The 18,333-nt window shown below is 38.0% G+C and overlaps 1 protein-coding gene across 1 annotated transcript in view; it reads right to left on the reverse strand.

Annotated features, from left to right (window-relative positions):
* ARSB (arylsulfatase B) overlaps positions 1 to 18,333 on the reverse strand; it is a 75,118-nt gene that overhangs the window by 9,594 nt on the left and 47,191 nt on the right. The window contains exon 7 of the mRNA XM_009327319.1: positions 15,801 to 15,871. Within this exon, the coding sequence (XP_009325594.1) occupies positions 15,801 to 15,871 (71 nt within the window). The remainder of the gene's footprint in view (positions 1 to 15,800; positions 15,872 to 18,333) is intronic.

Raw genomic sequence — 18,333 nt, forward strand, 5'->3', positions numbered from 1 at the left:
AATTAGAAACACATCTGAAACAAAAAATAAACAGGTGCTACTGCTTTGTAGGTGTAAAGTACATTTAAGAGCTTTCAGCCAAAGCAGGAATATCAGCAACATTTCCTGTAACACAAGTGCGTGTACATATTACCTGGATGACTAAATAGTTTGATACCTTGCAGTTTACAATGTATACCACACAAAAGGATTCCCTAGATATTCTCTTAGTAACTAAAAATTATCTCTGTAGTTGTCAAAACTTCTATTTCAGCATAAATTTTGTCTGGCTATGCAACACCCCCTATCACTTATTTGGTTACTCCACTCCAATATTTAAATAATACATAACAGGATCCACATAGAACAAAAGTTTATTTCTTGTACCACATGGCAATCCAGGCCAAGAAACTAAGCAACCATGGGACAAGAGGAAAGATCTTCACGTGGAAAGAAAAGCATCTAATAAAATGGGAAACAAAAAAAGTTTTGATTTCACACTGGAGAGGCCACCATGGGATTCCTAAAGGAATTTGTGCTGGGACCCATACTGTAGAACATATTCCAAATGACCTGGAAAAGGGACTGAACAGTGAGATTACAAAGTCTGTGGATGATTCTAAGTTATTTGAAGCTGACTGTGAAGAACGACAGAAGGCCCTTATGAGACTGGGTGAGTAGGCATGAAAATAGGCAATGATATTTAACACAGATACCGGTGAAGTGATGCATGTGTGAACTAGCAATCCTAAATTCACATATAAAATGATGGCCTGCATGTCACCCATAATTGTCCAAGAGTGAAACCTTGGGATCATGACAGATTAAGCTGATGCTTTTTCAGAATTATGTCAGCACTGGTCAAAAAGAAAACTGAGTGCAAGGAATTACTAGAAAAGGACTCGTGAACAAAGCAAAAAGCTCTTTGCAACTGGAAAACTGCAGTTCTGGTCTTTCCATCTCAAAAAGAATACAGTACAACTGAAAAGGTTCAGAAACCAGTTACAAAGTTGGATGATGCGCATTAAATTAAATTAAATTGTGAATTAAAATCCTCTGCTAGATGTACATTCTGCTTAATTAAATTTGTATGTTCTGTGGAACTCCAAGGACCAGGCTGCTTCCATCCCCTGCATGACCAAAGGAAGGTTCTTCCCATCTTGTGTGACGTTGAGCCAAATGCAATCAAATAATCAAAACCTTATTGTTTTAATTGGCAGGGGACAAATCAATGTAACACACAGGCCAAATAGTTTGAGTGCTTACTACTCAGACCTCATGAAGTATCTTGAGTGAAACCACATCATCTTGGCAGTCGTTAGTATATTCAGTGCAACTACAGTCTCTACCTGACCCGACTAGACATCATCTACAATGCGGAATGGCACTACTACACAGCACGTACCCACAGTGAGAAAAACTCAAACATGCTGAAGCACTGGATGAGACATAAATTCTTTACCTAGGAAATTCATTGTCTGCTTTTGCCAGTAACAGTCATGTTCCAACTGGACTAGACTACATTCTCTGAACAATCTTGGCTACATCCTCAAATTCAATTACATGACAATTTTTTTCAATCACCGAAGAAGTTTTGTGGAAAACCTCCACGTTATTCTATTGCTTTGTAAAATCTTCTTTTAATAGCATCTCAGCTTATTGCTATCAGAACAGCTAGAACACCTCTCTGAGCTGCTGGTCCCCTGCCGTCCGTACCCTCATGTGATAAGAGATTTCATTTTGTCAGTAGGCACCACATAAGCCACAATTGTCACTAAGACAGCGTTGCAATAAAGTCCTGCTTGTTTGCAAAGGCTCTTGGGAGGATCATTGGGAGTGCTCATGTTTTCAGACATCTCTTTGCTAATGGAGGCTGGAGACACATATGGAGCTATAGGTGTGACAAGAGGCACCAATCACAGGATTCTGTCAGTTATGCCCTCAGAGCAAGGAACAGCCAAGGAACAAGGTTGCATCACAGAGCCAGAAGGCAAGAAAGTACTGAACTGCAGAAACTAGTGCTTGCAGTCAGGCAGCTTTAGGGAATGAAGTGGCACTTGTGCATATGTCCAAAAAAAGATACTGCATTTAAAATAATTCAATCTTGTGCATACAGATTGTCAACTCACTGAAGACTGTCACTCCAGGAAGACAGGCTTTCAAAAGGTAGTGTCTCCTGGCAATGACAAGTCTCAAGGGGATAAATTAGATGTTCTTTTTTTTTTTTAAATTCTGCTGAGATTATACTCTAAAACATTATGAGTGATTCAAAAAAACTTACTTTACTTTGTAAAAATGTTTTTATTAGAGAGGAATGAACAACTCTGTATGTCGTGGAGCAGCATTCTGCTTAGTAGTTGAACCAAACACTGGGAAAAAACCACTCAGGCTACTTCCACTAGAACTTAAAAGCAACAAACAATAACCGGTATTATTTTCATAGTAAGGCGATGCATATACCTCCCTGACTCTTGTGATCTGATCTGATTAGTGGTCTATAAAAACCACAGAGGAGATCCCCAGACAGAAGTCTGGGACTGGCGAACCAAACCCCACGTATATATGAAACCCAAACAGAGAGTATTTTCTAGTATGTTCATTATTGTCTTTAAAATCAACATACTATTTTAATCATCCAAGAAATTCCTATTGTATTCACCAGCTTCTATGTATTGTCAGAAAAATGGTAATGGTATCATTCTCCTACTGCTTCCATTAAAATAAATCAAAGGTTTTGCACATCACAGCTTCTGTTCTCATGTAAATCATTTGACTCTATTATCAGGACTTAAAACGTTTACTTACATGATGCCCATTAAATAGAAAAGAAAGAAAACCCAAGCAGTTCAAAAATCACAGGTGATTACTTTTATATCAACAGACACTGCAGACTCCTTCGAATCACCTTAGCCTGTTTTTGTGCTACAACAGCAGAAGTGATAGGTAAAAAATCACAGACTTCCTTAAATATTATGGAACTCCACATAAAAATTACCCTCATGAAAGCAGTCTTCAACCTCCTAGAAATCTCACCACATGCATACACGCAAACCCTGCATGATTGGCAGGCTCACTGTCCCTTACTAATGCTCAACTGTGGAACAGTGGGAGGTCTGTTAGGGGTTGAAAAAACCCACACTGAAACGAATGGGAACCTTTCCATTAATTCTAGTGGGCTCTGGTTCAGACTGGTTAAGCATCAGTAGTAACAAACAAGCAATTTACACCCTACCAACTTCTCTTAATCAAACAAATGAAGCTAAATTCCCCTTTATCCGTACAGTTCAGTAGACACAGTGTGTTTTCCACGAAACCTTTATATGAAAGGCTTCCCCATTTGTATTCACAACAATCATTTCTGGCAACAACACATACATTTTAACCACCTCCCCAAATTAAAGTGATTCTGAAATAATAAAAAAAGTGCCAATACATCATTTACCAATTCTCAGAAGAAAAAGCTTAAGAAAATAAAAAAAAAAAAACCAGTAACAGTGAACAATCCCATGAATGTTACCAAAAATTGAGGCTTATGAATGAACAGAGAAAACCAAATTCTGGAGTCATTTTCCTTGCTGCAAAATCCATGTCACTAAGCTCCGAAGTTAAGATCTACAAACTGCTTACTTAAACATATCACTTGATCTTCCCTGCAGCACTGAAACAGCAGAATAAAGGCAGACTTCAGGTAACAGGCACCGAAACACTTGATTCTTGATAGGAGCATGCAGCCGGAAAGGGAAACACAAAGTCAAGAAATGAACCATAACTTCACTGCAGTGAAACTCAGGAAGCCACCCTATAACTTTACTTTGTGGTCAGCACTGCTTCCCACAACCACATCTTCTGAACTTTCCTCCAATGGCATTTTTCCAGCTGTCCAATAGTTTCCTCCCTAAAGGAGGAAATTCTCAGGTCACACCAAAAGCCCAAGCCAACTGCATGCTATATAAATTATTGTTTGTCCACTAAAGCAATTAGAAACAGAGGCCAATTCGATGCTGACCTTATTTAATTTTCAGTAAACTGGAAATAAAGAAAAGGCTCAGACCAATTAAACGTTTAACTTCCATACATTTTTAATAAAAAGAAAATTGAACTCAAAACTAAGGGTTAAATTCACATGAGGATGTATGTGACAAAATGAGAGGTGTTCTCCCCCTTCCAAAAAATCTAGCCCAACACTGGGGATACTTTTCTGGGCTTTGGGGACCCAAATTCATGCCCTGAGTTACCCTGATTGTTACAAAGGGTTTTGAACCGTGATCTCCCATCTTTCAGGAGAGATTTCTCCCCAACAGACTGTATGAAACTCTGGGATGGAGGTTTTCTCCATATTTTCCATTTCACATCATACAATACATACAAATATTTTGAACGACAACACAGAAAATAAGCCTTTAACTTGGTGATGGGATATCTGGATGGGTTTTGGTAATTTCAATTTCCACTCATACCAAATTTGTACATAAAACTTGGAATTTATATAAGAAAGTAAGCAAATTTAGTGGGTACACCATTTGGAACAGATTCTTAACTTTTTATTATCTTCTAAATTTTAATTCAATGATCGATGTGTTTTTCTAGCATCCATCGATGCAAAATATTCTGTAGGCACAGGGTGGTTTTCATTTGCAAGCAGTCTGGCCTATAGTTTGATTTGCAGGCAGTCTACAAATACATCCAAATTAGGGACTCTACATTACACCATAAAAAACAGAATGGTATGTGAAAAAAAAAAATTCAGATTTCCTTTGGTATTTCCCAGTTTGGAAGTACCTGGATCTGGGGAGAACAAACAGAAGGTGGCAGGAACGTTTAATGTGGGAACATAAAAACATATAAATACCTTTCAGCATACACCATTTCTAGTGAAGGCCATTTTAGCAACTGGGAAGCTGTACTCTTCACATTGTTCAGCTGCACACATAGTAAAAGTAGTACGAATCTACGGACTGGGTCAGAAATTACACTGGATTTCCATTCTATTTTAATTCTTTGCTTTACGTTTTTGGATTAAGCACCAACATGCTTTACTTTAACATGAGATTTTTTTTCCTCCTAAATATCAAGAAATAATATATTGAACATGATTCAAGTTTTTAATATATACACTAGACCACAGTGGTTATAGCATTGAGAGCAGTGGAGGTACTACATTTTTCATTTCCACTGATGAATATTATATCAAGTCTCTTCCAAACACTCTGAAAATCGTGACTGTCTCTAACGTAGTAATATAATTTATAAAGTCCCTAAAATCTTAAACCATTCCAATGAATCAACTACTCACCTGCAAGATAAGAATAAGACTACATTTTCAAAGAAAATTTTATTGAGAAATAAAAAAGCAAAAGAAAAAAAGGCATAGTTAATATTTTTACAATTAGGAGACACACTTAGACCTTACATACCTTCTATTTATAAACATAAGGTCTTTTTAAATGCCTCATTTGTTTGTAAAAGTATGGAAACACATGGCTGTTCTCCATACATTTATAAATGGAATTGGAGGGGAAGAGGGAGTGTTTCTCTCCCCTATAGCTACAGAAGCATAAAAAGTCTTAGATATGAGTAGATGAGGATTCCCCAGGCAAAACTACCACTTGCCCATAAGCAGAAAATTTTGCACTATATTTCGCATAGATGCATTAGAAACTTTGTAGATGGTGCCGTACTGGCAATTTATTTTTAGCATTTTATACAAAGGAAACTTCATGACAAAAATTACCTTTTGCTAGACTTGATTCTGTGAAGCAGCCCGTTGCTTAGTTTTCATCGAGAAATGCACAAGAAAAGCAAACTCCAGAAGGAGTTTTAAGAAAATCTCCCTATTGCTCTGGCAAAGTGTATATAGTTACCTTGGCACGAATGCAACTCATGTTCCTCCTGCAACTGATTCAGCTCTGGGATCCAGTGCACACAAGACAGTCAACTGGGGTATATTCAGTTCTGGCTAAAAGTGCCAATCTCACAAGGATCGTTTCGAATAGGGTCTTTATTGATAACTGCTGAACTTCAGCAAATCTCAGTCAGTGAACTGTCAAAATAGATATCTTCCACAAAATGCAGGGAATTTTTAAAGCTTCCTGATTATAATGGATAATGCTATAAATGTATAGCCTATTCTTTCTTGGGATATATGATTTGAAGCAACTATTTTCTCTGAATTAACTCCTACTTCCATGACTGGAATTTTGGGAAGAGATGGAGAAATGCGAAGGGATGGAGAAACATGCAGGAGAAGATGTTATGGATACTTATCCTAACACTCACAGTCACCACCATCCACAAGAAACCAAAATTTAGAGCTTACTCCATGTCTCAGAAAAGACATATATTTCAAAGTCTTGATCAACACTTGCTCTATTAGATTTGTAGCTGGTTTACACCCGTTGCAAATTTAGTCTTTCTGGGAGAAAATCTACAGGGAAATAACAAAAAAAAAATTCTTCTACTACAGGAAAAGTTAAATATCAAATTTGCAGTGTCTGACTTTAATAGATGAACAACACTGAGTGAAGCAGATTATTCAGACTGTTTTAAGGAAAGTATATATGTAAGAGTATCTTGTTTGTGAACAGACTGTTTTTGCACAGACATTGCTTGTTGTACATTAACAAACCTATAATCAGTAGGTTATTTAGTGCTTCTTAGACTTTTGCCTTCTTATGAAGCACCAAAGACAAAAAATCTCATAGAAATCAAAGCTAAAAGTTACAAGGTAGCTTTAAATAGCACTGTCTAATTAAGTAGCATTTTCCTTCTTCACAATAACAAACACCATCAATATGAGAGTCAAACAAGTTCTTCATGGTTATTTCTAGGCCTACTGCAGTGCTATGGACCGCTGTTGTTACTGATGGTCTGTACTACAGAAGACAGACAACTCTTCTCCCTACTGGAGAGAAAATGTATATTTTTTGAAAAGGCTTAAAAGTCACATGATGCACCTTCTTCCATCTACACTTTTACCTCCTCACACAGATAAAGTCAATTCATTTTTGCTTTTCTTCTCAGTCTTTTAAAGCCAACAGTTTTTCCTTCATGCTTATAATGAATAAAATAAACAAAATATTCTATGGTGTTTCTAAATAATAGCTCAATAGCCAGTAGTAGCCCTTCAAAAGTGATGATTTTTCCATTTCAGTTACATCTGTATAAACTTTGTCTTTGCTCACCCTCAGTCATAAGGCACATTTTTGAAGTTGCACCTGTGTTTGTAGGTCTGATACCTTAATTAACGTGAGAGTCCATGAAAATGGGCTGGAAGGAAGGACAAGCTTGCTATAGTTACTTTGAAATGCAGATGGCTCTGTAGGCTAACAAGGCCTTTGCATATATGTACTTTTAACTGATTTCTCTTTTTTTGAACTGTGATGTATAGAGCAATTATTTCACCTCAACAAGGAAACTGGAAATGTCAAGGTCCCTTCCAGCCTATACTGTGACAATGAATTACTGAAAAAATAAGGGGGTTTGCTACTTCACTGAGGAAAGACATTTTGTGACCTTTTGCTGCTTTATGGCAATAATGAGTTTTCTACAAAATTCCAAGTCTTTCTGTTACTTTATTAAAATAAAAACGTTTGAGGAATAGCCGTGACCTTAGCCTTGGAAGAATGAATAGAATACTGATCTTGAAGAAACAGATGAACCCTGAGACACTATAACTTCCTACCGTCGTGTTGACAAGGCATAGGGCTGTGCCGTAGACAAACTCACCCAGTGAAGCTCACCTATCTTAATTCATTTAGTTGAATGCTGTGAACATATAGAGCCACTATTGTCCCTTCTAATTTCAATTTTCTCATAGTAATGTTTGATTCCAAAGGAAAGATTTATACTAGAATATCCTGCTCAGTCTCTTACCTTTCAAAATGCATACTCAATTTCAACAAGAATAAGCATACGAAAAGACTTTTGTTCTTGTTTCAAAGTATTCACCTTGATTTTTACAACAGATTATATATTTACATACACAGACACACCACAAACAATTGAGTAAAATCCAGAATTACTCATAGTAGCAAAAAATCCCTGTGAACATCAACAGGGCAAAGCATTTATCCAGATTATTGCATTCTTATACCATTACAGAATAAAAATATTAAAGTTATTCTAAATAAAAGCAAACTTGTTAATACAGCCTACAAGGTCAAACATCACAAAATGAAGACAGTAAAAGGAAATGCTCGACTTTCACTTTTGATGGAAAAATAAAAAAAAACACCAAAATATTTTTTTTCCAGGGAACAGATTTGAACTGAATGGAGTAGTATTTATGAATTATTGAAGACATCAAAGGTCATGTTGAGATGGCCTTATATGTGAAACACCCAAACCCCACTTGCATCACTTAAGGTAGCACTGTTCAAGGTAAAGAGAACTGAGCAGTGTATAACCTGACTCTACCATCCTGTGCACGGTTAAAACTTTACAGGTTTCCAGCTCAGAGGTATTTCATTTGAAATATGTAATCTAACATTTATGTCAAGACCTGCATAAAAATGTAAAATGTTAGTGTTATGTTCAAATAGGTATAGGATATAATGAAGCATAAAAAAGAAGCAGTACTGAGGGATTTCTGAATTCCAGTCATGATACTGGCATTAGACACTTTATCAAGTGACTTAACATTTCTAAATTCTAAAAGAGATTATCTACATCCCAAAAGAAACATGGGATTAGTATTTATGAGGCTCACCAAACGTGCAACCCACACACACTTAGTATTGAATACCGCAGTGATGGATGGTTTTCACACTGAGATGCAGGTGGGCTCAGAGCCAAGTCAACACGTAACCACAGGCCAAACTTCCTGACAGCAAGAGCTACACCCCAGAAACTTCATATAGCCAATAGCCAAAAGAAAACCACCTCTTATCTCTGGTATGAATGGCAGCAGAGCTGGCTGGAATGGCGGCCTCCCATTAGGGAGAGGAGCTGAGCTCTGCCCAAAACTGCCAGACCAGCATGAAAAGCACCATGTGAAGCACTTGAGGGCCACGTGTGGCTCCAGGGTCACATGTTGGATACTCCTGCCTTATAAACTTATCAGGGGGTCATTATAATTTATGATTTTCTTGTAATGAAAAGATGACAGAGTCCAGATGGTCAGCATGCATATGTATAATTTTGCAGAGAAAAGGAAATTCATAGAAGCAAAGAACGTATCCGTCTTTTTCCCCATTCTTGACCATTCTCCCATTCCAGCTGTCACTACGTAAGCTCAGTCAGCTAACTGGTCGCTTTTCTCCACATTTTGACTCCAAGAGTGGATTCCAGGTTTTAGCCTGGCACAGACACTCATCCATGCATACCTACATCTTCTGCTGCTACTGAGTAACCGCATTACCAGGGATTGGTTTTTTACTTTTTTTTTTTTTTTTTTAATAATTCTAAACCAGCTAGATCATCAGTAATAAAACTGGGGAAGAAATTACTTCGGGCCTGCAAAGTCTGAGGAATCATCTTTCACCTGGGCAAAATAAGTAATAAATGGGGCCTAAAGGAGCCTAGAGTGTCTATTCCTTAATCAAGATGAATCATTTTGGTATACGTATGGATATAATATATAATGCTACAGCCATTATAATGCAATTTTAATGCCCATGAATGATACATCAGTCCCAGAACTGAAATGGTTTCTCTATTGTAATATATCATATGTTCATTCTGCATATAGCAGATTTAGCCCCTTATAAGCAATCATTTATTTTGGCAATTAATAGCACAATATGAGGTAATGCCTTTTTTCAAATGTCAAGGAAAGCAATGTAAAGTTTGATTAATTTTGCTCAAGGCAAATAAAAGTTTGGAGAAAAATCACAAAATATTTTTACAAGTTCTCTGTCTTGGATGTCTGCCTCTATGAATAGATATCTTCAAAATAAATTGACTACAATTAGTAGCCTACAATTTTATTATGTCTTTGAAGTTTTAGTTTATGGTTAAGTCTGGAATTTTAAATGAAGGTAAAAGTTTTTTCAGCCTAAAACAGCCCCACCCAACAACATATTTATTTTGAATACATCTTTCTAATTTAAAGAAATTAAAATTCTTTTTGAACAGAAAGTGATGCTATACATGTAGTCTACAAGATTTTGTGAAATTCACTAAATTCATTAATAACTTTAGCAAGTCAGATTAAAAAATAATACAGTGTGTACTGACAGATTCTGATTAACAACTCTGAATTAAAGGGTACATTTCCTTTCACCATGTCATTTAGTCCTGATTCTCAAAATAAAATTGCCTTCTGTGGGATATAAAATTTCAGTACTGCTTCAAGACAGGCCATCTAGCAATGACTGTGTGGTCAGAAATATGTTTGGTTTAGTAGTTAGGGGAACTTAGACTTAAATCCAGTTGGTTTTTAATTCAGCTGAATCACCAAAACTTGATGAAATGCCATAAGGCTGTCTAAAAGAAAGCAGATCTTTCACAATGGAAGAGCTGACGTCACCCACACAGCTGCCAACCATCAACAATTTGGCTTTTTTTTTTTTTTAAAGACAAAGTCACAAAAATGGGGCAAAACAATTTTGTTTTTTTTCCTTCCAACACATGTAAATCAAATCTTTGATTTATGCAACTTTTAAGTTACTTTATGCATTTTATTTGCACTTTCTTAACCTATACTTTACAGAGAAAATGATACTGGGTTTCAACATAATTTTATCTTTCTGTTTTTAATTTTCCTATTTTACTATCAAACTCTTAAAACTAACAGAAAATGTCAATGTTTCAGACCCAAATCTGGAAGACAGTAGATCTTTCATACCAATGTCCTGCTTTTACGTAATTGCAAACTCTCTAATAAATTACAAATCTACACTGAGACCCAGCGATTGAGACATATATTCATCACTTTTGAAAATAATCAACAAGGTGATGAAGAAACAACCAGAAAGACAAAAGCAATGGCTTTTAGCAAGGAGGAAGAGGAGCAACTACCTCTGAGGAGCCTGGGTCCAGCTCCATCTGCAGAGCTCACCAGACTGGTTTAGCTCAGCAGGTGTGGTTCCCCACTCCTCTGCCCTGGGGCTCTGGCTCCAGGAGCAGCCAGACAGCACTAGGAGGGTTGGCTCTCCCTCTGCCTCCCCAGTTTCAACCGCATAGCCCTCCTCGCCTGCGCCTTGCGCTGCCTCTGGCATCCACCAGCCCCTTCCATGAGCAGATTCAACCTACCCGACAGAGGAAAACCAGGCTAACAAGTTGGATCGGTCCATGGAGGTCTCTGAGGGGTGCCAGAATGGATGCAAAAATAAGCATCAGGAGCATGTGGTTGGGAATGGGGAGGGGAAGAAGCGAAGCACATCCCCAGCAGAAACCTGCTGGATCACTTCATCACGTTTTATGAAATGGAAACCTCAGTGTTTAATTTCAGAGCCAACAGAATCAGTGTCACCTGTCCCCCAAAATTCATTCTAGTGCCAACCTTTGTACCAAAATGAGCGCTTGGCTATATATCCAAGACACATCCGAAGGGAAAAAAAAAATAAGGTTATTAAAATCTGAAGCAATATCCTGACCTGGTTCATAGCCTGGTTCTGTGAGTGGTTTTGGTGACCCGCAAGAGAGGGCAGTGGTGGTGAGGCACTGTGGGAGGCAGGATTTCCTCTTTGGTAGCAGCAGCGACCTACACTAGCTTAAACTCCGTGAAAATACTGCCTCTAGCTGAGGTTCCCTGGTGGCCTGAGCTGATCTAGCTGTGGCTCCTGTGGCCACTCCCTCCATCTGCCACCAAGCCACGCACTCCCCCTGTGCCCAGTCATACAGCTACAGGGCAAGCTGATTCAGCTGGCTGATGTGGTAGAAACCTTTCCTCCTCTTTTCCCCCACCACCCAGGATAGTCTGAAGGCTGATGTGGCAGAAGACTCATCTTGTTGCCATGTGATTTCCAGATCCAACTCAAGGGAAGGAGGAAAGGATGGGGGAAAGGGAGAGGACAGGCTGGCCACCTTGGCAATAGCTCACCACCAGACTGGCTTTGCTACAAAGACCACAACCCACCCCACTCCTCATCCTAGTTTTTGGAGATCCCACCCTAGTTTTTCAGTCCACCGACTCCTCCATTACACCACCGCAATTGTTGTACATCTGCATTGCAAACCAGATCAGTTAATTGAGAGAAAAGATTGTTTTTAACCCTGACCACTCCACTGGGCTGCCACAGGTCAGAGGGAGCCTGCAGGCAAAGTCTGCGGTCAGGGACAGGAACCCCTTTATTAGCACTGAAGAAGAAAAATGGAAAATTACAGTCTAAAACACTGCAATATGTTTCAAACCACTGGAAAGGTTTATACGGGAATGAAGAAAGTCTGCCCTCTGAGAGAGATGATTACTTGAAAGAATCAGTGAAATAAGACCTGTCAGCATTTTTTTGTAAAATGGAACTGCAGACAAACTAGTTTACAGTGTTTTCTCTCTTACGCTGTTTAGTATTAACAATAGAAGTACAGTACTTTGATACAAGACTACTGTAGGGCTATAGTATTTACCACTGGACATGAACTCCTGAAAAAAGGTAAGTAGATGCTGATCAGCAGATTCATCAGATCTGCTGGAGTAACCCTGGCTGATGCCCAGAGGTTAGAAACCAGCGCTCAGTCTGAGAACTTTAAAAGTTGTATGATGTTACCCCACGAGTGGTAAACATGCAGGCCAAGGTCAGTTCTAACAGACCGCAGCAGCAAAGATGTAGTTAGCTCTGTAATGAAGATAGCATATCCTACCTTTAGCTTAACGTTCAGTTGAATACTTGACTGTAACAGTTGAGTTGACACTAAATGAATTATGTCTTTTGCACAAATTCTTCCCTGAAGGAATGCTTATTTTGGTGTAAAAAATCTGAACAGAACAAAGCTCAGCTTTCCTATTTCAGTCAAAAAAAAAATCAAGGAATTACATGAGACATCCCATCATTCACGCTACTTAGTACCAGTTTATTCAGATAGAGATGAAGATAAACACATCGATCAAATAAAAATATTATGCTGAAAGAATGTATACATTATATGCAAAAGCACTCGAGTTCAGGAGCACTGAACCTGCACTGAATGCAAGTACAACAATAACTTACTGCCCTGTGTGTGCACAACCACAACAGTACAGTGTCTTCCTTAATAATATTATGATCAGAACTCGCCTGATTATCCACAACATATTGAAAGTTTTTTTGGTTGTGTTTAACAGTATCTTGAGATTTAATTTCCTCTTTGCTCTTTCACAGTACTCTGCAAACCCAAAGATTTGGCCAATCTGTATCTTACAGTCATTATTCTACTTTCTAATTCAATTTCTACAAAAAAGAAAGTATTGGTATAATATGAATACTTCATCTGACACAAGATGATTTAGGTGATGTGGGTTTTTAAGTGGACTAGGACGAGGGCAAGATGGGCATAAAGAAGGCCAAAGACTACACAGGAGGTGAGAAAGAACCCAGCAAAACATACATGCATATATTTTAGCACCATAGGCAAAAGAGTACTCTGATCTCAAAACAGTAAGGACTAGGAAACAATAAACAGTCAAGGAAAGAGCAACTGTGTCTCCCGAGTGACACACGGTTTATCACCTCGGTGGTAGGAAGATTGTATGGGCAATTTATTTTAAGAAGCTTCTGTTTTTAAAACACAAAGAGAGTCATGATTGCTGAAAATACGAAAGTACTTATATATTCCAAACTTTGTGTCTCCCTAATCTATCCATAATAGAGACACCAATATAATTTATCTGGATCTTAATTCTAAACTTATTACTCAGTTTGCACAAATGAAAAACAGACACTAAGTAGAAATCGGTTAAGTTACATTCATACATGGTTACTCTTAGTAACTCAGATTGCTAAATAGAAATTTTAATCCTTATATGACAAAGCATAATTTCACTAGATGGGTCAAAAACAGAATCATAAATAATACAATGACTCATCCTGCAAAGCACAAAACCATTCCAACTTCCAGTTAACTTACAAGAAATTGAGCACATTATGACAATAGATGAAGTACAAAGAAAGCTGGATTTCTTGTTCCCAACAAGACTATAAATTAATATGCTCTATTGCATTAGAAACAGTACATTAATGAGAAGAACAGGATCTGAAAAAGTACAGTTTAATGTATATTTTGTCATGTATAACAGTGATAAAGCTTGTCAAACCTATCAGAAATACACTTGCTCTCAAATCCTTTAAGAATGGTATCATAAAATCAAAACTAAGAAAAATGTAAGGTATACTAATTTGGAGGTCAACTCTACCTGTCCCTGACCAAAAGTGCTATTAAGGGAGAGAGTAAAACAGGTGGCACAAAGTAACTTGCCAAAATTATAGGCCTTTGCTGAGAAGACACAGGGAAACCCTATATGGTGCATAAGGACATGTGGGTGAAGAGTTACGTTTCTGTTTTTAACCACTTCAGTTTTGAAAGCTACATAAAAACACTATAAATTTACAGGGACGCACACCCCTACCTCTGTTCGTGATGCTTAGAAGTCACATCTCATCCAGCATAAAAGTTCCACTTACTACAGCTTCTGCCCCCCTGCCCCGCTCCCTGCCCACATCTCATGCCAACGCACACAAAAAGTAAGGGCATGCTGTACATAGCAAACAGTGAAGTATCATCAGAGTATGGCACCATGGAAACAATACGGGGAAGTATTTCCTGAGCTTAGGTTCCTGAAAACCTCCTCTGCTCATCCTCCTTCTATTTACACCAGGAATTTGTCTACTCAAGCACCTCCGCTGAGCTCAATCATGGCAGTTCCCACAAGAAAAAGATGGTCTCTGAAGCATGCCTAAGAATACCACATCAGGGCATAACATCGTACAAGAATGCTACGACTCACTGAGTATCCTTTGAAGGAAAATTGGAGTAGCTACACCTTAATTCCATCAGTACATAGGAATTATCTGCAGGCAGTGCTGTCCAGCCAACACTAGATAGGCACAATGTTGCTCCTTCTGAGAAAAGCATCACAGAAACAGATGTGCATTGCAGAAGGCCACCTTACCCCCTTCCATCCAGTTACTACAGCACAACATGTATCTTGCAGGCAACAGGTCACTGTCGCCACTGCACTACATTTCTCTGCCTGGATTTACTCCTTTATTTAATAAAATACAGAAATGCTATGAAAACACTGGAAGGACCTGTTCCAATGTTCAGCATGAAAAAAATCACTGCTTGAAAAGTCTGTAGTCCTTAGCAAACTAATAATGTTGAATCATAAAACAGAAGGTGCTTAAAGAGCTACAGAATTGGCAGACTTAAGCTCCAATTCATGTGATTATGGCATTAAAGATCCAACCCACGTGATTATGGAACAAAAGCAAACACAAGGCTTGGAACTTCTCAGCTTCTCACAAACTCAAGTTTTCCATTTGCAAGGTCGTATTATATAGATGTATCAAGATGTGCTAGGGCGAGCAGTTCATTGCGAGCTACCTGTCAACCTGGAGCACTGAAGACAGGGTTTGGTAGTGTTTTTTTTTCAGTGTGCCTCCCTGTGCACCTCAGGCACATGGCTGCTCCTCAACATTTCCATGTCCCGAAGTGTTTTATTCATTACTCAGCAGTGCTTCAGAGCTCTCTGAAATAGGAAGCGCGCGTTGGTCATGATTCAGTAAGTACTTACAGTACCTGGAGGATGATGTATCTGTATTTTAAAGCTATTGATTTAAAAGCAGAAGGCATCCAACTCCATTTTGTTTCACCGAGCAGGAAATACTTCACTTAAGGAAAACAAGGAGTGTTCAGAAGATAAACTGTATATTTACTAACTCTTGAACAATCAGTAGCACACTCACATGGGAAGTCATCCACAAACATGGGGTCTATGTTATGCAGCAGTTCCACTCTGGGGGAAGTTCTTCCTTCACTAGGAGAGATTTCAAAAGGAAATATTAATTTCCTTCTACAGCTCATTAGGATTCTGCATGTTTTATTTTAAGGCTTTTTGTCATCCTAATACAGAATTACCATAAACTAAATGCTATCGACTTCAATCTGAATGCTCTTTTCCAGCCTAGTAGCAACAGCTTTTGTCTCTATCAGTTTTCCCTGACTTCACTGGTGTTTACTGGGATTATTCACAAGTTTACAGAGTACAGAACTGGCCCTACCAAAGCAGGGTTTTACAATAATCAACATTAAAAATCAAATTTTGCAGCATGGCAGTTGCTATGCTTTCTGCATACCTGAACAAGTGCTGAAAGCATTTTGGCTGGGTGCCTCAGAAAACACTAGAGGCATTGGCTACCCCTCAAAAAACCCACCTTCCATTTGTAATTGAGGTCATAAGGATTATTTAGATACCCTGAACCTTCTTGTGGGGGAGGGAGGGGGGGATTTCAACCCTCTTTTTCTAGCCATTTACTACATAGGGATGGTGTGGAATGAGCCTCCGAACTTACCCATAAATTTTCTGAGTTAAGTAAATCCCAGTCCTAAAAAACTGAGTAAAAGAAATTTAGTCCTTATAAAGGGCAACATGAGTAGGAAGACATAATTAGAAAGAACCTTGGCTACATCACAACACAACAATATTTTATTATTTGACAGTGAACCTAAACACACCTTTTTAGAAACTTCCAAATAACTTAAATTGTTTTCTTTTTGCTAAGGATCTTCCTGGTAAGACTCAAAAATTCAACAAGGGCCCCTAAACCACTTGACATTAAGAATAAAAAATCAGGTCATATAAAACTTAGTGGAAACCTCAAAAATGGCTGTTATTTTAATACATAAAATATATAATTAAACAATATTTACCTGTAATTTAAAACTGTCAATAACAACTAACTAAAATGAATATTATTCTATTTAATTTCCAAAACCATTTCTAAATGCTACACATTTTGAATCAGTACAAAATTAACAAGGAGGATTGGATGAAATATTAAATGTATTCAGATAATACAGCCTTGGAATTAATACAGAGGAAGTACAATAATTAACCTACAGTGTTAGTAATTCAGTGTATAAAAACTGCCACAAAAATATTTTTCCCAAAATGTGTGTGAAAGGTTAACTCCCCTCCCCTGCACCCTAATATCTATGGTAGTCACACTCTTAACTAAGGAATGCCTGGCCTTATTTAAACAAATTTTATCTTAGATTTAATAGACTCTTACTGTCTCTAGATGCTCCATCTACAGCTGTGGTCAAGTGTGCCTTGCGCCATCTGCTCATAGGTAACAGTAACATGAACCAGTTAGCACGAGTTAAACTAGAATGCGTATTTATGGTGTGTGAATGAATGTGCAGTAACTGCTTGGGGAGATATTCTTATTTTGCAGTTTCTGAGCTGTATCTACATTTTCCAGCATCCTTTTAGAAAGCAAACACCAGAATTATGCTAAGTAATCTAGTATCTTCCACCAGGGTCAAATACAGAAGAAAGAAGTAACTTACTCGTATGTGCTTCTCCTGTTTATACATCCAGTATTCATACAGTACCACATTAGGTAGAAAGTCAGAACCAAGGATATTCATGCTGTTCGAGCAGACTAATATTACTATCGTATCATTAAAGGTAATTTCCTTTATGGCTTTTAATCTGGAGGGTGGATACTGTACACTAAACATGGCTATGAATGTTATTGCACAGCAGGTAGAACACAAAATATAAAGATTACACCTGCATTCATTTAAGTTTTTCATGCTGCAGTTGTCATTTTTATTGAATACATTTTTTTCTGGGATAGAATATTGGTATTAGTAACTCGGAAATGTGATTTACATATAATAATGAGATATACTCCCTGAAGCTTATGGCATTACTGTATTAAGCTCTGCAGCACTATCAGCTGGTACTGAACTGCTTGTTCAGTTTGGGTGTTATTCCAGTAATTCTGTTGCACACAAAATGGAGGTTTATAACCAGCATATATTATTCACAATACAATAGCCAGATAAAAGAAGATGGCATTTTATGTTGAAGAAAGGGGCTGGCTGACTGAAAAGGACATCAGGAAGACAGAAGCAACGTCCTGGGGACAAGTAGAGATTTTACACTCGTAGCAGAGTTCCCTTTCCCTGTGCCTAAACTCTGTCCTCCTTCCCACTTATGGAACTCCATGCTGACCTTAGTACCCTCAAAAGACATAGCCTCAACAACAGATTCATGTTGGCCGATGTTCTGCCAAGGATATTTTGCATCAGGAATATAGTCTAGCCAACAGAGCTAGAATAAGAAAGCAGTAAGATTCTCTAGGGAATCCTGCCTTTGTGTTTTAGTAGCTTCCAGTATAACCATATCTTACGATGCTCTAATTTTAGAATATTTATTTTTAGACTCCAATATTCTAATATATTGCTCCTCCCCCTAAAAATAAGGAA

The sequence above is a fragment of the Pygoscelis adeliae genome, unplaced genomic scaffold (assembly GCF_000699105.1).
Source record: "Pygoscelis adeliae isolate BGI_AS28 unplaced genomic scaffold, ASM69910v1 Scaffold26, whole genome shotgun sequence".
Lineage (NCBI taxonomy): Eukaryota > Metazoa > Chordata > Aves > Sphenisciformes > Spheniscidae > Pygoscelis > Pygoscelis adeliae.